This window comes from Bos indicus x Bos taurus, chromosome 4, assembly GCF_003369695.1.
Source record: "Bos indicus x Bos taurus breed Angus x Brahman F1 hybrid chromosome 4, Bos_hybrid_MaternalHap_v2.0, whole genome shotgun sequence".
Classification (NCBI taxonomy): Eukaryota; Metazoa; Chordata; class Mammalia; order Artiodactyla; family Bovidae; genus Bos; species Bos indicus x Bos taurus.
This window is the reverse complement of record NC_040079.1, coordinates 71,082,690-71,106,656: the sequence shown is the minus strand read 5'-3', so window position 1 is coordinate 71,106,656 and position 23,967 is coordinate 71,082,690. Positions and strand designations below refer to the sequence as shown.

Genomic DNA, 23,967 nt, shown 5'->3' with positions numbered 1-23,967 from the left:
GGGGGTGGGGCACGCTCCCCTCCCCCGGCCGCGGCGTGTGACGTCCCGCGCGTCGGCGGCCGCGGAGTAGCGCGGGGAGCCAGGCGGCCGCAGGCGGGGTAAGGCTGGGCGGGAGCCCGGCGGGCTTCCAGGCGGCGTGGGGCGCGGGGTCGCGCTGCTATCGCCGCGGTTGGTCCGCGGGGCCGGCCCTTCCCTTGGCGCGTTCGCGGAGCGGGGGTGGGGATGGGGACGGGGCTCGGGCGTTAGCGGAGGGTGGCGTTGGGCTGCTGACGCCGTGAACCTGGACCGAAAGCAGGACCGCGGTGCCGCTTGGCTGGTTCCGTAAGGCTCGCCGGGGAGGTGCCGACCCGGGCCTCTGGGCCCACCCTCGACCGGCTCCTTCCTCTCCCCTTTCCCCTCCCCACCCCGGGTCACTGCCGGGCGCCTCCCATTTAGGGGAGTGTCGGACCCCGGAAACCTCCAGGCCGGAAACCTCGCGGCCCAAGGGCCTCTCCTTAAACCGAATTTTCTTTGAAAGGCAACTGTGTGAAATAAGTGTTTATCTATTTAGGTGTGAAGAAAAACAATGACACTCCAATGGACGGCAGTTGCAACTTTTCTTTACGCTGAAATAGGACTCATTTTAATCTTCTGTCTACCTTTTATTCCTCCTCAGAGGTAGGAACCCTCCAAATCGTTACAGCAACATATATGATGAGCTCTTCAGACGGTTGAGTGTGTTACGGAAAAAGTTTTCTTAAAAGAATTTCAGTGCTAATTCTATAAAAGGCTCTCTTTAAAAATAAACACACGCCAATTAAGTAATAGCTAATGACCATATTAAAGTATCATTTCATAAAGCTTTTTATTGTTTGTACAAATTGGAGAAGGGCATGGCAACCCACTCCAGTATTCTTGCCAGGAGAATTCCATGGACAGAGGAGCCTGGTGGGCTGCAGTCCATGGGAAAGCACAGAGTCAGACACGACTGAATGAGCGCACACATACGTACAAATAACTTTTCTCCTCCCTTCTAAAAGGAGAAGGTCCTCGTCCGCCTTCCTTTTGGTTCTGTTAATTATAGATGTAGTAAAGTGATGGCCACCCTTTTTACATGTCTTGTTTTAGCTTTTACTTTTGTTTTACTGCCCTGAATTAGAATGCTGCTGCTGCTGCTGCTAAGTCGCTTCAGTCATGTCCGACTCTGTGCGACCCCATAGATGGCAGCCCACCAGGCTCCCCTGTCCCTGGGATTCTCCAGGCAAGAACACTGGAGTGGGTTGCCATTTCCTTCTCCAGTGCATGGAAGTGAAAAGTTAAAGTGAAGTCGCTCAGTCGTGAATTAGAATAGTGAGCCAAATAAAAGTAAATGGATAAATGATGTTTACAGTACACCGTGATGCAGAAATATTTCACTGGGTCTGTGGAAAGACCATTTGAAAACTTAAGCCAATAAATGATTCTTAGTTTTGGTCTTACATAATTCATTTGGTATTCATTTAATGGCAGTTTTACTACTTTATCCCCATGCAGAGTTGAGTATAAATTAAAAGTGCTGAATATGCAAAAGTATCAGAACCATTCCTTAACATTAGTTTCTTAGCAAAAGACCGTCAAAGGTCTTTCAGTAGGATTTCAGTTGTACCCTTAACTCTCTCCACCCCTATTGTAATCTACTTTTTAGGAGTTCAGTTTTAGATCCAGACTTGGCAGTGTGAATGATGAAATACTCTTGTGTAAAAATGTTGCAACACATTTGTTCATGTAAAAGAAAATCTTTCATTAATGAGATCCTACAGATAACCCACTGAAATTTAGTAAGATTCCTTGACTTGAAGACACTTATGAAAGTTTTTATCTTTTTTTTTAATTGGGGTATAACTGCTTTACAATATTGTGGTAGTTTCTGCAGTATGGTGAAGTCAGTCACCTGTATGTATACATATGTTCCCTCCCTCCTGGGCCTCTCTCCCACCCCACCCCCTTTTCTTACCCATCTGAATCATCACAGAGGACTGAGCTGGGCTTCCTGTGCTTTAGCATGTTTCCACTAGCTAGCTACTTGATGAGTGGCAGTGAATATATAAGTCAATCCCAATCTCCGCATTCAGCACCCCCCCCCACCCCACCCCCACCCTGACCTTGTGTCCACAAGGCTGTTTTCTGTATCTGCATTTCTCTTCCTGCCCTGTGGACAGGTTGGTTCATCTTCAGGATCCAGTAATCTTCCACAACTTTTAACTTTCTTCTTACCTGCCTGGATTTCTCCTCACTTCCGTTTTTATCTCTCAGCTCTGCCATCACTATTTTCCTGCTTATGAAAGAAAAAATAGAATTATAATATAGGAAGGGGCCTTTGAGATTTTTGAACTTTATTCATCCTATTCATTCTATGAGAAGGTGGCCTAAGGTCATCTAGTTGAGCTTTGCAGATTCAGGACAAGAATCTGCCTTTCAATAAAGTGCTCTTTCTCTTTCATCACCTTGTCTCTTATCCTATTGATTTTCAAATCCTCAGTAAGACCCTTTTCAGCTTTTTGGTAATACTTGCAAGAGTAGAATCCTATATTTAAGAGAAAGAAAGATGGTATTTATAAACATCTAACATAAAACTTTAGGATTTGCAAAAAAAAAAAATTTTTGTCCGTTGATCTTTTCTCCCTCAAAATGGTGTATAGATTATGGATCTTTTTCTTCCTATCAAATATATATTTTTTTCTATCCTGATAAAGTAGCTATTTGGTAGATTTGAGTCCATGTACACACATTATATAAATATATCCTCTTGGACAAATGTACACTAGAAAAACATGGTGTATATGTATATATGTATGTCCACAGATCATTTACAATATGTCCTTACTGTGTGTGTTCACATCTTTTTATCCTTTAACATGTATAATCACCTTACTCTTCAAAGAAAAGGCTTCATACTTTGGCAATAACCCATACTTTCACATAACCCACTAGTGAAAGACACATATTCAGATTCGACTGCCTGGGATTATATCAAAACTCTGCATGCTACTGTATGACTTTGGGCAAGTTATTTACCATCTCTGGCCGGTTTCCTTGTCTGTAAAATGGAGGTAGTACTGGTATCCACCTCGTATGGTGGTTGTGATAATTAAATGAGCTAAGCCATGTAAAGGTGCTTAGAAGGGAAGTATAGTATGGACTCTATATAGTAGCTGTTATTAGCTTTTCCTTAAATCAACCCTTATAAACTGCTAATTGTTCCCTCTGGTGGAGGCGGGTCTCCTTTTGTGTTCCCTTTTATACTGTTGATTTACTTGAAATGTGAATTTACATTTGGACCTAGGTCAAGGTATTGCTAGTTCTCTTTGTAAAAATACAAATATTTGTAATGTAAAATTTGAATAGTATTCTTGGAGTAGGAATCAAAGAGGCAAAAGAAACTGCATCCATATCAACTTTGTCTCCCCACAAACTTCAGGTTATTATTAGAGTTGTTTTCAAAACATAATCTTAAGGGACTTCTCTGGTGGCACAGTGAATAAGAATCTTGCTCGCCAGTTCAGGGGACACGGGTTCAATCCTTGGTCTGGGGAGATTCCACATGCCACGGAGCAACTGAAGCCCATGCACCACAGCTACTGAGCCTGCGTTCTATACCCTGCAAGCCACAACTACTGAACTCACTTGCTGCAATAGAAAAGCCTGGGGGGCTACAGTCCATGGGGTAGCCAAAGAGTCAGAAACAACTGAGCGACTGAGCATGCATAGAGCTTCTCCATCATTGGCTGCAAAGACAATAATCAGCCTGATTTGGGTATTGACCATCTGATGATTCCATGTGTAGAGTCATTTCCTGTGTTGTTGGAAAAGGGTGTTTGCTATGACCAGTGTGTTCTAACAAAACTCTGTTAACCTTTGCCCTGCTTCATTTTGTACTTCAAGGCAAGTTTGGCCTATTACTTCAGGTGTCTCTTGACTTTCTATTTTTGCATTCCAATCCCCTGTGATGAAAAGCACATTGTTTTTTTTTTTTTTTTTGGTGTTCTAGAAGGTCTTCATAGTACCATGCAGCTTCAGCTTCTTTGGCATTTAGTGGTTGGGACATAGACTTGGATACTGTTATGTTGAATGGTTTGCCTTGGAAACGAACCAAAATCATTCTCTCGTTTTTGAAATTTCGCCAAAGTACTGCATTTCAGACTCTTGTTGATTATGAAGGCCTACTCCCTTTTTTCTAAGGGATTCTTGCCCACATAGATATAATGGTCATCTGAATTAAATTCGCCCATTCCTGTCCATTTTTGTTCACTGATTCCTAAACTGTGGATGTTCACTCATGGCATCGCCTGCTTGACCACATCCATTTTACATTGATTCATGGACCTAACATTCCAGGTTCCTATGCAATATTCTTTACAGCATTGGACTTTACTTTCACCACCACACACATCCACAACTGAGCGTCATTTCTGCTTTGGCCCAGCTACGTCATTCTTTCTGGAGCTATGAGTAATTAATTGCCCTCTGCTCTTCCCCACTAGCGTATTAGACACCTTTCAACCCAGAGGGGGGTGGTGGGGGCGGCGCTCATCTTCCGGTGTCATATCTTTTTTCCTTTTCATTCTGTTTATGGGGTTCTTGCAGCAAGACTACTGGAGTGGTTTGCCATTTCTTCCTCCAGTTGACCACCTTTTGTCAGAATTCTTCTCGATGACCCGTCCATCTTTGGTGGCCCTTTACGGCATGGCTCATGGTTCCATTGAATTACACAAGCCCTACACTTGTGTAGTGGCCCACACACCACTTACAAGGCTGTGGTCCATGAAAGGAAATTCGAAGTTTACTCAAGTGCTTATCTTTATTTATCTCCTTTGGACTCAGTTAATGTGTTACTCATTTAAAATGCCCTTGTGTGAAATTTGTTACCTTTTCAGTTGTGTGATAGATTACTTTGTCACTCTTTGCCATTGATAACTCATGCTTTCTTACCTATGTGTCTTTGCTCATATTGTTCATTCCATCTAGACTGTTTCCCTATTTCATTTTCTCTATGTTCAAGTAATGATCTGAATATAATTACTTGGGTATAAACACACATAAATATCCCTCAAGAGATACATATATATTTTTTTTTTTTTTTTTCCTCTCTCTCTCCTTTTTTGCCATGCCATGCATCTTGTGGGATCTTAAGTTACTCAACCAGGGATTGAAACTAGGCACTCAGCAGTGAAAGTGCAGAGTCCTAACCACTGGACCGCCAGGGAATTCCCTTTCAAGCCATATATTTAAGATTTTTGCTCTTTCCTGTCTATGTAATACAGTATTTACTATGTATGTGCTACACAGCATTACACACACATTATAGAATAGCTCAGTGATTTGATGTGTACGTAATAGCTCAGTGATTCGATGTATGTATAATAGCCCGATGATTTTCTTAATTTCCTTACAGTAAAAATAGGAAGACTTTTTTACTTGGAGTAGACGTTGAAACTGCATCTATTTTTTTTATTATAAAAATAAACAGTGTAGAAAGTCAGACCCCTTAACCCTGAAATGTTATTAGTTGTTAGAACAATAGATCTTTGTTATTTCTGAGTTATTATCCTGATAAGGAAAAGGATATAAAGTGATAACTTCTATCAGTAATTTAACATTTTTACTGTGAGAATTCCTATTTAAGGTTTTGATCATGTGTATTTACTTCAGAAGTTACTTTTACTTAAGAATATTTAAGGCACCAGACAGAAGATAATCAAATGTTGGATTATTATTAAATTTGAAAGTTGTTCTTTATTTCATGAGATATTCTTATTGATAAGAATAGACAATTCTCTTACAAAAAATTAAATTTCCGTAGTTCTTTTCACTCACTACACAATTGCCAAAATGTTAATTTAGTATTTAGAAAGTATCTCAAAGTGTTCTCTTGACTTTTTACACCTGATGTAATTGTATTGCTTTACAGATGGCAGAAGATATTTTCCTTTAGCGTTTGGGGTAAAATTGCAAGTTTCTGGAACAAGGCTTTTCTTACTATTATAATCCTATTGATTGTTCTGTTTCTAGGTAAGTACTAGAGTCCTCCTTTGACTAAGCTTAACTATAATTTTTTATATTATTATTATCATTAATGAATTATTATTGATTGGTTTTTAATTAAGTTGATGCTGCCATTGGTATACAGTTGACTTTATGGAGTAGATAATTGATATGTTGATAGGTATTATTACTGTTATATATATATATATAATCATAAATTGCAGCAGAGTACAGTGGTTCTTAATCTCTTTTATGTTGTTTTAAGATTTAAATGCTGCAATGCATAACCTAGGTTTCAGAATTAGCAGTTATACAGTCCTTTGTTCGGAGAAGGCAATGGCACCCCACTCCAGTACTCTTGCCTGGAAAATCCCATGGATGGAGGAGCCTGGTGGGTTGCAGTCCTTGGGGTCGCTAAGAGTCGGACACGACTGAGCGACTTCACTTTCACTTTTCACTTTCATGCACGGGAGAAGGAAATGGCAACCCACTCCAGTGTTCTTGCCTGGAGAATCCCAGGGACGGGGGAGCCTGGTGGGCTGCCGTCTCTGGGGTCGCACAGAGTCGGACACGACTGAAGTGACTCAGCAGCAGCAGCAGTCCTTTGTTATTGTGGTGTCTGAGTTATCCACAGGTTTAACTGTTTGGGAGACAAACAGAGCAATGGCCCTCAAAAGAAGTTTTAGATGCAGGGTGTGAATCTTGATTGAACCCTGGTTGAAAGACAACTATAGCACAGACATTTAGGTACTATTGCAAAAATTTGAATATAGACTATTTGTTAGATAATATTAGGGAGTTTTGTTAACTTTAGTTATGATATCAATGTTATTATTATATAAAAGAAGTCAGCAACCTATAACCTACAGACCAGTTGCCTATTTTTGTAAATAAAGTTTTATTGGAACATACCATGCCATTCTGTTTATGTGTCGTCTGTGTATGAACAACTACAGAGTGCAGTAGTTGAAACAGACCGTGTGGCCTAACATACACAAGCTGCTCTTTACAGAAGAAGTTTACCAACACCTGTTACATAGGATTATGTCCTTATGCTTAGGAATTGCATGCTGAAATACATAGAAGTAAAGTCTCATGATATTTACAACTTACTTTCAGTTGGTTAAAAAAAAAAGCAAATATGGCAAATCCTAACAATTGTTGAATCTAGGTAGTGGAAATATGGATGTTTATTGTACTAGTTTTTCAGTATGTTTGAAATTTTCATAACAAGTACCTTAGAAATTAGAAGCAGACTTTTTTTTTAAGTGGAAAAGAATAGCTTTATTTGCTTTGTGAGGTAGAGAGGGCCACAGTGGGCTAATGCCCTCCAAACTGCATATCCCAACCTAGAAGGGGTAGTGAGGAGTTTTATAGTAATGTTTCAAAGAGGGCGTGATCAGCTTGTGGACATCCTTTCAGGGGTTGGTGGGAGGCAGGTGGGAGTCAGCCTTATCAACCTTCTGTTTCCAGCCAGTCTAGGTTCTACATGCTTGTGTGCAGCATACAGTTAACCTCTTTCACCTAGTCAGGGGTTCAGTGTCTGTCTCAAAAACATGCAGATTTTTCCATCATTTCCCCATTTGATTATAGGTCTTCAGTAGAACTCTTAATAGTCAAAATATCGATCCCTTGATGCCGGGGTGATTCAGCTTCTTGCCATGGGTATAAATCCTGTCCCTTGGTGACAGGCCTCCTTTATGTTTGTCCAGATGCTGGCAGAGGTATTGCAACATCCCAGACACTACTTTTCCCTTGAAGTAGACTTTTAAGGTTTTTGTCAAATTAGAAATTCTATGAGTCAAAATAATTGCCGTGCTTTTTAGAAGGAGTAAATTGCCATGCTTTTAAGGAGCTTTTAAGAACTGAGCTCAGATTATGTAACTTGTCAGAGATCAGCCAGCTACTTCTTGGCAGTTCAGTTTTTGATAGCACCGCAGTGTGTTGTCCCTCAGAGTTCGCTCAGAGTTGTGTTGTGAGTCAGGCAGGTTTCCCAGGTGTTGGTCTGAGGCCGTGACCACTGCGTGTGCCACTGTCTTGTGAGAAAATGCTTCTCATCTTCCATATTACTAACCTCTGGAGGGGAATCCTCTTTATAGGGAATCCTCTTTATAAACTGGAAATAAATGGCATGAGAAGGTATGAGTAAGTCATTGCATCAGGATGTGAATGGATTTGCAGTTCATTTCAAACTGTATTTGTCTCATGGTATGTTCTTAATGTTACTGATTGAATCTCTAGCCATAGAAGAAATCACACCAAGCAGGTGTAAAACAATAAGGAAAACCAGATTCCAACTTTGTCACCAGCTAACTAAATGACCTTTGGAATGTCATTTCATCTCTCTGAGTTTGGGTTAGCCATTTGCAAAATAGAGAGAGGAAATAATCTCCACAGCTCTTGGTAGCTCTAAGAGTGTACTGTGCCCTTCTAATTCTAAAATTATCACAAGAATTTCTACTGAAAACTACCATGTAGCCATATAAAGATTGACAACTTTAGCCAAGGTTCTTTTGGTTACATAAATCAGAAACCAGCATCCGCTCACTTGAGCATGAAAGGGAAAATTAAAATATAGGGTTGTTTCAGTGTGGCCCAAAAAATGAAGGAAGCCAAACTCATAGGAAGTGAAGTGTCCATTTAGTGTCCCTGTATTTCTCCCTCCATCTACTTCTTCCTTATCTCTACAGACTCTGATACTCAATTCCCAGGCCAGAATTATATACAGCTGCTAAGTTTTGTCATGCCAGCCATATGTGAGGATTAACTAGCCATTTCTAAATTCCAGTTCTAAGGAAGAAAAAATCTGACCAGCTAACACCAGGTATCCAGTCCTCATCTGAGAAGCTATGGCCAGGGGCCAGGATCACAGAGCAGAATCATGGCTGCTGGCAGGAACCTAGATCTATGGGCAGAGAAAGTAACTCCCAGAGAATAGGAACATCATGGATGATTAATGTGGGGCCGTTAACCCTGGATGATAAAGACAGTCAAACAGGGACTTACCCATGAAGCCTCAGTGTTTTCATCTCAGAACAGGGGAATAACACCTACTTCACTGAGGTGTTGAAAGAATAACATGCAGTTACATATGTAAAGTGCATAGTCCACTGTTCTCTTCCACTGAAATGACATTGGTGTAAATAATGCAGACCCAGTAGGTTTGAATTACTCAACATAAGTCATCTTTTATTTTGGAATTTTTTTCTTGTTGGTCTAATAATCATTACTAGATGTTTATATTCCTAGAGCCAATACTAACTGAAAAGTATGTGTGTCTTTTAGCAAGTTGGAACAGGCAGAAAGGAAGTAGGAAACCCAGAAGAGTTTATTTAGTGTCAGCAGAAATGCTTCTCGGGAATTTGAACACTTACAGAATTGATCCCACAAAAAGATGATCTCCATGTGCCTTATAGAAAATTGACTAAGTGTCACATCCTCCTCTTATTGTTGCCCCCCATCCCACTTTTCAGACACAGTTTCTTTATTATTATGCAAGCAGTGCATTCTACAAACGCGTTTGTGTTTTTCTTTGGTAGTACTGCTTAATCTTCAGCATTTCTGCATAATGGATCCAGGAGTATTATTCCTGTTTAATTGCCAAGTAGTAATGACATCACACTTTCACAGGTGGCTCAGTGAAGTAGAGAATTCACCTGCCAATGTAGGAGACATAGGTTCTGTCCCTGGTTGGGAAGATCCCCTGGAGAAGGAAATGGCAACCCACTCCAGTATTCTTGCCTGTGAAATCCCATGGATAGAGGAGCCAGGCGGGCTACAGTTTATGGGATCACAAGAGTCAGACACGACTTAGCAACTAAACAACAAGGAAAACAACAATGACTTCAAAGAACTGTTTGGTTCCTCTGGTCTGCTCAAAATAACTCATAAAGACTTTTTTTTTTTTTTTAGTTGTTTTTGTAGTGGTTGGCATGCTCTTATTGTTTTGAGGCAATCTTAGAAATGACAAAAAAGAAAGGAAATCTTGCCTTTTGTGTTCACATAAGTCGACCTTGAGGACATTATGCTAAGTGAAAGACAAATACTGTTAAGATCTCATTCATATGTGGAATCTTAAAAAATGAAATCAAGCTCATAGATACAGGGGACAGATTGGTGGTTGCCAGGGGTGGGGGTGGGTAGGTAAATGGAGTCAAGACATACAAGATTCCAGTTATAAAAGAAATAAGTCATAGAGATATAATGAACAACATGGTGACTTAGTTAATAATTCTGTATTGCACATTTGAAAATTGCTAAGAGAGTAGATGTTGAAAGAAAGTTTGCATCACAAGAAAAAAGAAATTCTGTAACTGTATGGTGATGGACTTGTAACTATTTTACAGTATATACAAACATCGAATTATTTTTAATTAGCAAATTACAAATAGAAGGAATCTTCTTCATTCTGATGAAGAGCATCTACAAAAGCCTAGAGCTAGCATCATCCTTAGTCAGATATTGAAAGTTAGCCCCGTAAGGTTGGGAACAAAGCAAGGATATTCACTTTGACTATTTTTGTTCAATTAAGTAATAGATTTTCTAACCGAGATAATATTAAGTTAAAAAAAAATATACCAAGTGTTAAGATTTTAAATTAAAAAGTAGAAGTCATTTGAAGATGACATGATTATTTATTTAGAAAATCCTAAAATGTCTACAAGAAAAATACTGTGTCAAAGAACTATAGTGCATCACAAAATACAAGGTCAATATACAAAATGAAGTGCATTTCTATGCTATAAGCAACAATTCAAAATTGAAAAGTTTTAAATTACTTTTATAAGTACAACAAGAAGCCTAAAAACTTCTTGTTTTTAGAAAAGAACTTTATAAAGGATGTACAAGATCTCAACGCTTAAAACTACAAAAACATTGTTCGAAGGAATTAAAGAAAATGGAAATAAATTTTTTTTTTTCAGTTGAAAAACTCACAATCATTGCAATGAAATACCACTTCATACTCACTACGATAGTTATAATCTAAAAGACAGATAATAACAAATACTGATGAAGATGTGGAGAAATAAGAACCATCCCAATTTACATTACACTGGGAATGTAAACTGGTAAAGCTGCTTTGGGAAAACAGTTTGGCAGTTCCTCAAAAAGTTAAACATAGAGTTACCATGCATGCGTGCTGAGTCACTTTAGTCATGTCCAGCTCTTTGCAATTCTATGGACTGTAAGCCACCAGGCACCTCTGTCCATGGGATTCTCCAGGTAAGATTCTCAGTATCCTTACTGAAGTGGGTTGCCAAGTCTTCCTCCAAGACATCTTCCCAACCCAGGGATCGAACCTGCTTCTCTTACATCTCTTGGATTGGCAGCCAGGTTCTTTCCCTCTAGCACCACTTGGGAGTTAACATATGACCCAACTGTTCCACTCATAGGTATATACTAAGAGAAATGAAAACATACGTCAGTATAAAAACTTGTACGTGAATCCTCATGGCAGCATGTTCATAATAGCTAAAAAATGGAGAAAATCCAAATATCCATCATCTCTTGAATGGATAAACCAAATGTGGTGTAGCTGTACAACAGAGAATTATTCAGTTATAAAAAGTAATAAAGCAAGTTCATCTATGTAACTTGCTGCAACATAGATGAACCTTGAAAATATTAAGCAAGGTTAAGGGAGCCAGACACAAAAGAACACATAAAATATGATTCCATCTATATCAAATGTCCAGAATAGCCAAATGCAAAGAGACAGTAGATTAGTGGTTGCCAGGAGGTGGAGGGAGGGCAAGAATGGATATGCGCTTTCTGTCTGGGTTGATGAAAATATTCAGGTGTTGGTTACACAACTTTGTGAATATACTCAAAACCACTAAATACACTTTTAAGAGTAAATGTTATGTGAATTTTAGTTCAAAGTGCTGTTAAAAAATTTAAGTAAAATAGGGGTTAAAATTAGCTGTTTTTCAACTAGAATCTCTTTCCTATATGGCAGTAACTCTTCCCTAGGAGTGCTTATGACTGCATGAAAGGAGCAACCTAACTTGTTTATATTCCACTGGTCTTTGTGACATCGAAGGCAGATACCTTCCCAGGAAACTAAGAATCAATGACTAAGAGTACACCAAATAAAGATGCTATAATCTGAAATCTGTCTCCTACTAGAGAAAAGTGATTCCTCTGAATCTGAGACTTAACAGAACTGAAAGTATCAAAAGAGCAGCTCTCTGAATATTTTCAGTAACAGGTGCCATCCACAAACACTTGAGGGATCATATACTACCATAGGTCAATCACATTTCAACAAATCTTTGCCAGTAAAAATCTCAGTGTAACCAAATACTTCTAAAATCTCAATAATTTAAAATAATAGTAGCCTATATATAAAATAGGTAAATAACAAAGACCCGCTATATAGCACAGAATTATATTATAATAACCTATAATGGGAAAAATCTGAAAAAGGAATAAAGATAACTATATAACTGAATCACTCTGCTGTATACCTGAAACATTGTGAATCAACTGTATTTCAGGTTTTTTTTAAAGAGTAATACTTCAGTTCAGTCACTCAGTCGTGTCCGACTCTGCGACCCCATGGACTGCAGCACACCAGGCTTCCCTGTCCACCACCAACTCCAGGACCTTGCTCAAACTCGTGGCCTTTGAGTCAGTGATGCCATCCAGCCATCTCATCCTCTGTCATCCCCTTCTTCTCCTGCCTTCAATATTGCCCAGCATCAGGGTCTTTTCTAATGAATTAGTTCTTTGCATCAGGTGGCCAATGGCCAAAGTATTGGAGTTTCAGCTTCAGCATCAGTCCTTCCAATGAATATTCAGCATTAATTTCCTTTAGGATGGACTGGTTTGATCTCCTTGCAGTCCAAGGGACTCTTAAGAGTCTTCTCCAACACCACAGTTCAAAAGCATCAGTTCTTGGTGCTCAGCTTTCTTTATAGTCCAACTCTCACATCCATACATGACTACTGGAAAAACCATAGCTTTGACGAGATGGACCTTTGTTAGCAAAGTAATGTCTCTGCTTTTTAATATGCTGTCTAGGTTGGTCATAGCTTTTCTTCCAAGGAGCAAACGTCTTTCAATTTCATGGCTGCAGTCACCATCTGCAGTGATTTTGGAGCCCAAAAAATTAGTCTGTGACTGTTTCCGTTATTTCCCCATCTGTTTGCCATGAAGTGATGAGACTGGATGCCATGGTCTTATTTTTGAATGCTGAGTTTTAGGCCAGCTTTTTCACTTTCCTCTTTCACTTTCATCAAGTGAAAAGTTACTTCTTCGCTTTCTGCCGTAAGAGTGGTGTCATCTGCATATCTGAGGTTATTGATATTTCTCCCGGCAATCTTGATTCCAGCTTGTGCTTCATCCAGCCCAGCATTTCGCATGATGCACTCTGCATGTAAGTTAAATAAGCAGGGTGACAGTATACATCCCTGACACACTCCTTTCCCAGTTTGGAAAGAGTCCTTTGTTCCACGTCCAGTTCTAACTATTGCTTCTTGATCTGCATACAGATTTCTCAGGAAGCAGGTCAGATGGTCTGGTAGTCCCATCTCTTGAAGAATTTTCCACAGTGTGTTGTGATCCACACAGTCAAAGGCTTTGGTGTAGTCAATGAGGTAGAAGTAGATGTTTTTCTGGAACTCTCTTGCTTTTTCGATGATCCAGTGGATGTTGGCAATTTAATCTTTGGTTCCTCTGCCTTTTCTAAATCCAGCTTGAACATCTGGACGTTCTTGGTTCACATACTATTGAAGCCTAGCTTGTAGAATTTTGAATATTACTTTGCTAGTATGCGAGATGAGTGCAATTGTGCAATAGTTTGAACATTCTTTGGCATTTCCTTTCTTTGGAATTGGAATTGGAGTGAAAACTGACCTTTTGCAGTCCTGTGACCACTGATGAGTTTTCCAGTTTTGCTGGCATATTGAGTGCAGCACTTTCACAGCATCATCTTTTAGGATTTAAAATAATTCAACTGGAATTCCATCACCTCCACTAGCTTTGTTCATAGTGGTGCTTCTAAGGCCCACTTGACTTCACATTCCAGGATGTCTGGCTCTAGGTGAGTGATCACACCATCGTGGTTATCTGGGTCATGAAGATCTTTTTTGTACAGTTCTTCTGTGTATTCTTGCCATCTCTTCTTAATATCTTCTGCTTCTGTTAGGTCCATACCATTTCTGTCCTTTATTGTGCCCATCTTTGCATGAAATGTTCCCTTGGTATCTCTAATTTTCTTGAAGAGATCTCTAGTCTTTCCCATTTTATTGTTTTCCTCTATTTATTTGCATTGATCACTCAGGAAGGCTTTCCTATCTCTCCTTGCTATTCTTTGGAACTCTGCATTTAAATGGATATATGTTTCCTTTTCTTCTTGCCTTTCTCTTCTCATCTTTTCTTAGCTATTTATAAGGCTACTTCAGACAACCATTTTGCCTTTTTGCTGTTTCTTTTTCTTGGAGATGGTCTTGATCACTGCCTCCTGTACAATGTCACAAACCTTCGTCCATAGTTCAGGCACCAGATCTAATCCCTTGAATCTATTTGTCACTTCCACTGTAAAAAAAATTACAGTAGATGTAATAAAAATGCTAGTGCAATAAGAGAAATGGGTTAGCCTGGAATTGATTGTAATGGCATATGACCTATATATGTTATTGTCAGTAGGTTGAATTTTAATGCAGTGTAGCCAGATATTAGAGACAGTGCAGTGATGGTGACTCCTAGATGAATAGTAAAAAAGCAAAATACTGTTACATTCAAAGTTTACCACTGGCATCTATTTTGAGCATAATATCCTCCCATGTATTATAAAGAGACCCTCTAGCTAAAGTTCATTATCTAAAAGTTAGGTCACTTGGGCTAAATCTGCTTTCTATTATATTAATAATCTTATATTCTTAAAAGCCAAAAGCAATGTGTTTCCTCTTTTTCTTTAATAGATGCTGTGAGAGAAGTAAGAAAATATTCCTCAACTCATACTATTGAAAAGAGCTCAGCCAGCAGACCTGCTGCCTATGAACATACACAAATGAAACTCTTCAGGTCTCAAAGAAATCTTTACATTTCTGGATTTTCATTATTTTTCTGGCTGTAAGTTTTTTTTAAGCACAATTTTAAAACATGATTTATGTTTCTCATTTTTTCCACCTACAGTGTAGATTTTTCTTCTGTACTATTTAGCACACTAACATCTTTTTTGAAAGAACTCAGATGGCAGACCCAAATAACAAATAATAATCCTGGCTTGTAGGTTTGATAGGCCCATAAGGTCCTGCAGGATCTCACCCCTGCTGCTCTCTGGAGCCTCCTCTTGTACTCTTTTCTGACACATATACCACCGTTGCACGCACACTGTCCTTTGCTGCTCCTTCATTCATTCATTATTGCAACAAATATTTATTGAGTTCCTTTTGTGTACCCAACTCCTCCCTACTTCAGGGTCTTCACACCAACTTTCCCTTCTGCCAAAACACTCTTCCCTTCCCTTTCTCCCTGGTTAATTTCTACTCATCCTTAGCTCCTTTCTCAGGTAAGCTGAGACCTGTGACCATCATTTCCCCAAAGTAGGTAGGTCTCCTGTTGTACACTCCCATAGAACGTGTAGTGTATATACTTTTCTTCCAAGTGTCATTTAATTACTCATGGTTGTAATTAAATACTGTTTTAACTCTCACCTCCCCAACTAAAGCCTAAACCCTTTGAGAGCAGAGCCATTGTCTTGTTTCCAATTATATCCCCAATGCCTGGCATAGTAATTAACACTTAGCAGTTCTTGAATTGGATACTTGAAGATAATGATTACTATTAGTAACAATGGAGGTTACTCATCAATACAAGGAGAGTAATTTTTAGGTTTAGCCAGCCTTCTGCAGTGCTATTTTTATTTATTTATTTTGACTAAAAGGCATGTGGGATCTTATTTCCACAGCCAGGGATTGAATCCATGCCCCCGGCATTGGAAGCACGGGGGCTCAAGTCTTAACCACTGACCACAAGGGAAATCCTGCACAGTGCTGTTTACATAGCAGATTTTGAACTGAGGGGGAAATTTTCTTACTGGCCCTGCCACAATGTCCATAATTCTCTTTCTGCTCCTCCTGGCCAAAGTCCTCTACAGAGAAAAATAAGTAAATAAGTCCCACTGAACCCACATTCCAAAAGTTAGTCTTCTGGCAAAAATTTCAAAGAAATGAGGCACAGGCTTCTTTTAACTAGGACTTGGATTATGTATTTGTCTTCTTTAAACCCTGGAGGAGGAAATGGCAACCCACTCCAGTATTCTTGCCTAGAGAATGCCATGGACAGAGAAGCCTGGCAGGCTACAGTCCATGATGTCACAGAGAGTCAGACATGACTGAGTGACTGAACACACACTTCTTTAAACATCCTCCCTTGCTTAAACATTACCACACCCACACCTGAAGGGGAATTACTGGATAATTAGTGCTTAAAGTCACAGTTCTTGGGGATTAGTCTAATTATATACTACTCTGACATTTTTTTTATTTTCTTAGAGTGTTGAGACGTCTGGTTACCCTTATTACTCAGCTGGCAAAAGAGCTGTCACACAAAGGAGTACTTAAACATCAAGCAGAAAATATTAACCAGGCTGCCAAAAAATTCATGGAAGAAAATGAAAGACTGAAACGGGTATTTAATTTTTAAAAAAAAAACTGGTGTGAATGTTTTTGGTATTCCCAAGGGATGGTATATTTTTTTCAGCCTCAAAAAGAGCATTTTTATAAGTAGAAAATGACCATAAATAACAGTATTCTACAGTATGATTGTTCCAGAAGTATTTTATTATCTTTAGATTTGTGAGTTCTCAAAGTTTCCCTCAGTAGTAGATTAATGCCATTGGACCTACTTCCTATGATTCAAGGAGAAAACAGTTCTGGGAATATGAATTTTAGTTCCTTTATTACCGTTAATTTTACTTTATAACATAAGGCAAGTTTTAATAAGTCTCTCTTAAGTTTCCATTTCCCATTCAGTTGAATTACTGTTAAGACTTTGTGTGTGTCTGTGTGTTTTTCTTTAAATGATGTTTATATAAGAAGCAGAGAAAAATAGTTGATACAGATAGAAGATGGCATATAATATTTCAGTCTCTAATTTGGGTTATGTTGCTAATAATTCTTTGAGAACCCTAGGCTGTCTTTCCCCTGCTCCTCAGGGAGAGTGAAAATCAGGTACTGATGTTTTCCATGTTAAGTAAAAAGAACAAATGAGAAAATGGAAGATACAAAATTACTTTGGGTATTTTTTTTCTTAACTTTAAAATTTAGGAGTCAGATCTCAAGCTTGAGTGTTTTCAGTTCATGTTAAGCCCTATAACCTATGTTTTCGTAATTCTGCTTCTTAGGGAAAAAAGTCAAAAGAACCATTCAGAAGTGAAACATTTTCTTAAATAATTCCTAACAATGCAATAAGATTATTTCCCTATTACAGATTAATGAATTGCAATCAATTATGAATTACATCAAATTATATTTATGTGAGGGCTTCCCTGATAATTCAGTTGGTAAAGAATCCTCCTGCAATTCAAGAGACCCCAGTTCGATTCCTGGGTCGGGAAGATCTGCTGGAGAAGGGATAGGCTACCCACTCCAGTACTCTTGCGCTTCCCTTGTGGCTCAGCTAGTAAAGAATCCACCTTCAATGCGGGAGACCTGTGTTTGATCCCTGGATTGGGAAGATCTCCTGGAGAAGGGAAAGGCTACCCACTCCAGTATTCTGGCCTGGAGAATTCCATGGACTGCATAACCCATGGGGTCACGAAGAGCTGGACATGATTGAGCGACTTTCACTTTTCATATTTATGTAAAAAGTATTGTAAGTCTAACAGTAGAGAATTACCCAAATCCTAAAGCCCAGCCTCTTACAGAAAGAACTCTAAGCATCACCTTTTATTAATTCTGAAAGAGTTACCTATTAACTAGAACAATATAAAGCTCTCTAAAACTATTGTTGTTCATTTGCTAAGTCATGTCTGATTCTTCACCATCCCATGGACTGCAGCACGCCGGGCTTCCCTGTCCTTCACTGTCTCTGGAGTTTGCTCGCACTCACGTCCATTGAGTTGGTGACGCTATCCAACCAACTCATCCTCTGTCACCCCCTTCTCCTCCTGCCTTCAGTCTTTCTCAGCATCAGGTTTTTTCCCAATGAGTTGACTCTTCGTATCATGTGGCCAAAGTATTAGAGCATCAGCTTTAGCATCAGTCCTTACAATGAATATTCAGGGTGGATTCCTTAAAGATTGACAAGGTTGATCTCCTTGCTGTCTAAAGGACTCTGAAGAGTCTTCTCCACTACCTATTAAATAAGGGAAAACTCATTGCAAAAAAAAATAATTTTGATGCTACAGTATCATGGTGACCTGTTCAGAAACCCATGTTTTATTTATGATGTCTGCCTTATTACCACTACACAAATAGGATTCAAAAATGTTTCTTTGGGTAGATTTTAACAGCATCTTTTAAGGAAACATTTAGAGAATAAGCACTGGTTTGTATGTTTACTTTTGTTCTGTTTTGAAAAAAGCTTTGGTCCATAGATGTCATGTAACTTTCCATTGGTCGTTAAGCTGTGTCAGTGTTTCTGTGTTCAGAGGCAAACAGTATGTCACCAGTGTTTCAGCAACACAGTCAGACTTATTTTGTATGTTAATATTATTTGCTTCATTTTCTGTCCTTTGATCTCATTTTATAATGGTAAAAACATCTCTTCATTCTCTATAAGAGACACATTATCTAATGGAAAGTGTTTTACCCTAAAGTTCAAGAGATTTGGGTGCCAGTCCCAAATCTGCCAGTAATTAATTAGCATTGTGATCTGGGGCCAGTCACCACATTTGTTCTGGGTCTCAAGTTTATAAATAATAGCTCACAGTATTCACAGGCTTCACAGTAAGGTATTAACTCTTTGAATTGTTGCAACCACCCTAGGAGGTTGGTGCTGTTACTATTTGCATTTTATAGATGAAGAAATGGAGGCACAGAAAGGTTAAGTGACTTGTATAAAATCATTCCACTAATAGGAGACAGAACTAAGATTTGAATCCAGGCAGGCAGCCTGCCTCTAGAATCCACACTCTAAACCACATTGTTTTGTTCCCTTCAATCATATGCTAGCCCATGAAATGACTTGCAGATGGTGCATGGGACCCCATTCTGCTATGATACTCAGTTAATGAAATAATTATGAAAGACCAATTAACTTATATATGACTGCTTTAAAATAACAACAGTGGTGGAGCTTTACTTCTTGTTTTTTCGCAGCCACTTAGGCAGGTGGGGTGAGGTGGGTAGGACAGTTTACATGTGCATTACTATAGCTAGTGGCTATAAAATTTCAGATTCCAGGGCTGTTGGTCTTTCTCCAGCATCAAGTTACACATAATTCAATAATAAAGTTGAACAGATTTATAGGTGCATTAGTGAAAGCTTATTTACAAGACCAACACCAAATTCAACTTTTCCAAGTCAGTGGCATATTAATTCAGGCAGTCAGTGTAAGCTTTCCTGTAACTCATTGGTTCTCTTCCAGTTTGGATAATCACTGAAGACTGTGCGAAATGAATTCAAGTGAAGTAAAAGTAAGGATTGTGTTGAAGTGGTCAACAGACCTGTAGAATTCAGAGGGATTTTTTTTCCCTAGTCTCTGCTCTTAAAAAAAAAATGTGTTTTTTTTTTTATGTTAAAGATATGAGACTTGTTCGGTTTTAATAGGTACTTCAGTTCTTTATCTCTTAAAATTCTTGGAATTATATATTCATTCGAGTTTTAATTCCTCCTTTGGATCTGCCTGATCTCTGTTGTAGCACAGCAGTATTGTATTTGATCTTGTGCTGCAATATTTATGCTCATATCATCATTTCCACTAGCCTGAGTTTGCTAAGTCGCTTCAGTCATCTCCGACTCTGTGTGACCCCATAGACAGCAGCCCACCAGGCTCTCCCATCCCTGGGATTCTCCAGGCAAGAATACTGGAGTGGGTTGCCATTTCCTTCTCCAATGCATGAAAGTGAAAAGTGAAAGTGAAGTCGCTCAGTCATGTCTGACTCCTGTCGACCCCATGGACTACAGCCTACCAGGCTCCTCCGTCCATGGGATTTTCCAGGCAAGAGTACTGGAGTGGGTTGAATTGCCTTCTCCTCAAGCCTGAGTTTACCTGAGAGCAAAAGATTGTATTTCTGTTATATTTTTACTCCTAATACTACATAGTATTGTACAATATTTGCATGTAGTAGTAGCAGTGCTAAGTAGAACTTTGTTTTGTTTAATATATCAGTGTTTTAATGTCAGTTTACATTAGGAAAGGAATCACCCTGCAGTAGAAATTCTTTTCTATGTCTATTTTAAATTGTCCTGAGTTAATTTTTTTTCTTACTGTTGAGGTTTTCTGTATCAAATTGCTGCCTTTTTACTTAGTCAAATAACCCATGTCAATATGTACATGTTCTGTTTTTCAAACATTAATTTAACATCTTTAAACATCTTAAAATGTTCTTTTTAATGTCAGCTACTTACTTCTATTAACACTGATGATTTCCATCCAGGCTGTGAAATTTTTACCCCATGATGTTTTTATTTTAGTCAAATATTTTACTATTCAGATCTTAATTTTTCTTGCCTAGAAAAGATAAGCTACAAACATAAAACAAACACTTTAAAAGCCAGAATAGATTTGAAAATACAAATAATATTATGAAAGATTAACTGGATAAAAGTAATTTGGAGACCATTCAATGTAAATTAGGTAGAATTGTCCAAGCATAGAGGTGGCCCTGTCATACTCCACTTACCCATTTCTATCCTGAAAACATGTTCTTTTCTTACAAATCATCAATATAAACCTAGTCTGAGTAGACCGCTCTGCAGTTGGAACATAAAGGCTTTCCAAGTAATATTACCCTCAGAACTATTTTTTTCCCTTAGATTAACATCACATATTAAGGAAAAGGTATGTTTTATCTGAATACTTTTGAAAATATAATTTTAATTGTAGCCCAGCCAGAAACTCTTGTTATTTTCATGTCAGAGGTTTCAATCATAGAAGAAAGAGTGTGTGTGTGTGTGTGTGTGTGTGTGTGTGTGTGTGTGTTTACCAAAAACCCAAGTTTCTGTTAACAAAAGTTTACATTGTAAAAAAGTATAAAGCACTGAAAAGGACAAAGAATAAAGGCCAGTAATTTAAAATACATTATTTAGCTTTTTTCCTAAAAAAATGTCTGGCTATTACAATATAAGACTACTTCTTTCTATAACTTTCTTTTCTGATAGCTCTTGAAAAACTATGGCAAGGAAGAAGAACACATTTTGGAAGCAGAAAATAAAAAACTAGAAGAAGACAAAGAAAAACTGAAAACTGAATTAAAGAAGGCTTCAGATGGTAACGTTATATGCCTGCACAAAAGTAGAAGTATCATATTTTATGCTGTTAAACTTCACTACTTTTGCTAAAACAAAACCAGTGGCTACATGTTCTTCTGGCTAAAATACCAAGGGTGACCTATTTACAAATTCCTGCTCAAATATGAAGATGAAACATTGTTTCAGCCAAGAGAAACATGCTCTGTTTTACAGACAAACATGTAGGTGTTTCAGATCTGTGTTGTAAATACAAATGTTCCTGCCTTAGCAAAAGACCTGTGTTCCTGAAAAGTTGCTTGTAAACACATTTGGAAAATTATCACAGTTTTTCATCATAGTACATTGCTGCTAAAAGAAGCAATGACAGGGGGAAAGTTTTGGTTATAAGATAAGGTTATAATATTAGGGCTTGAGATAAGCCCTAATATTTTCTACGTGCCAGATATAAGAAAAACGTTCCTTGAAAGAAATGGTACGGACAGAGTAAGCTACAGACTGGGGGGTGTCAGTAGAGAATTCAGTGTCTCATTCCAAAATACATTGCAATAAGGACTTGGGGTAGGGAGTCCCAACTCCCATTTCCCTGAAGGCAGCTATTTCTTCTGCATTTTTTGTTTTTTTGAAAAACAGTTGTTTTAGTATCTTCTTAGACAAGGAGGAACAAATTATTATTGCCTGCAGCTGCATAGCACTGAAAAGTTCTAAATCTGATGTCATCTAAGAAACTGCCTCAAAGTTGATGGCTTGACCCCTGAGCAACATTCCAGCTTATGACAGATAGTCCTTGATGTTGTCCAGATACTGGGAACCTCTCAGGCACAGTCAAGATAGTAATCAATGCATAGGCCTTCTCCAATTTCAGATCTCTTCCACTGCTTTGTGTTGGAAATAAATTGGAAAACATTCAGTAATTGAATAAAAAATACTTTATGCCATTTGTAAGTTTAGATTAAAAAAAAATAGGCCTCAGTATAAGTTTCTGTAATACATCTTGCTATTGTTAATTATGTATATTGTTTGGACAGAGTTGAGTTCATCGAGATGTATTTGCATTTGAAATGGAAAGCCTGAAGATAAATGCTAATTGCTTAAAAAAATTGGTAGGATATTTTTTCTGATATAAAGTATATAGTCACTTTCCTACTTCTTATTTAAAGTAAAAAAAAATCATTTAGAAGCAGTAAGTTAAAAAATAATTTACTCTTCTAGACAAAATGGTAGATGGTGTGTTTGGAATAGTATAGCTCAAAATTCTAAATCTTCTCATAGTTGTACTTTTGGCTCTTCTGCAGTTCCAAACAATTTGGAACATTATCACGAAGTTTTAACATTTGTATGAAAATAAATTTAGTAATCAGACATTTCAAAAGAGAAATAGTGTTCTTTTTTTACCCAACACAAAATATTGCTGGTAATCCTTCTGAAGAATTCAAGGGACTATTTCCAAAATACCTTTAATTAGTTTAAAAAATTATTTTAAATTCCTGCTTTTTTAAATATCTGCCAAGGATCCTTTTCCTTAAGTTGTAAGCAGAGTAGGACAGAAATAAAAGGCAGACAAGAGTAGGTTGTGTGCCATGCTACCTCTCTTAACCCTGGCCAGCTTAGTTTTTTTCTCCCTTTGATTTTTAAAAAATCCAACTCATGTATTTTGAGTTTTAACTTCACAAGTCTGATATATAACTCTAAACTCAGTGTTATTTTGAGTAATATAAAGAAGCTCAATATTTCTTTGACAATTCAGATGTTTGGAGAAGATGAACTCTTTTATAATATAGGCATTTTGTTTATGATCTGATAACAAGCGATTCCAAGTTTCCTATTTAAAGTGTAGACTGCAGAACTACTTTCAAAGTGAATCAAGGTTGAGGTAAAAGCAGATTTTACCTGTTTGAGTATGTTCTGTTTGGTTTCTGCAAGGAGTGTAGTATTTTATGAACACATTTTATTTTAGATAACATTGTTACTGACCTTGAGAAGATCCAAGTTCCATTTCTAATGGAGGTATAACCCTGGCTGTGTTCTCTTGACCTATACTAGTCAAATTCATTCAGACAAGACTAAGAAATAAATTAGTAGTTCAAGGTATGGATGAGTTCAGCAGCACAATGCTTTGTATATAGTACCATTCAAATAATATTCATAGATTTCTATAAATTGAGAGTATTAAGACTGATGGTGCTTAAGAAATGTTTCAGGAAGTTCTCTTATATTTCAAAATTGAGTAGAAAGGCAGTGCGGTATATTTTTTAAAAGAGGTAAATAGAATATTGTTCTTATGCATGGTCTTACCCTTAGTGTTTCTTTTAATCTTGGTGAAACATTTTCTCCAAGTATATTAGTGGAAGTGAAGCACAGATACAAATGTCTATTTAAACTGATTCAATCCAAATTGGGAAAGTATTATTCTGAAAGCAGGTATTAAGAGCACTCACTCTATCAGCAGTGCCAAAATCTCCATCAGTTTTTAAACACCAGCTCAGATTTTTCACCAGTTAGTTAATTAAATTACCTGTGCTCCAATGCAGTCATATGACCCTAGTGAGCCAACGGAGAGCGTGCATGTCCCCAAGCATCCAATTTACACTCAAGACTAACTTAG

General features: G+C 38.1%; 1 protein-coding gene across 3 annotated transcripts in view; it reads left to right on the top strand.

Annotated features, from left to right (window-relative positions):
* BCAP29 (B cell receptor associated protein 29) overlaps positions 1 to 23,967 on the top strand; it is a 52,630-nt gene continuing 28,663 nt past the window's right edge. Inside the window, exons 1-6 of one of the 3 annotated variants that reach the window (XM_027539668.1) lie at positions 1 to 98; positions 551 to 657; positions 5,927 to 6,027; positions 14,928 to 15,078; positions 16,503 to 16,638; positions 21,276 to 21,384. In XM_027539668.1, the coding sequence (XP_027395469.1) occupies positions 566 to 657; positions 5,927 to 6,027; positions 14,928 to 15,078; positions 16,503 to 16,638; positions 21,276 to 21,384 (589 nt within the window). In that variant the 5' untranslated portion in view covers positions 1 to 98; positions 551 to 565. The other 2 variants (XM_027539670.1, XM_027539669.1) reach the window with 2 other exon arrangements.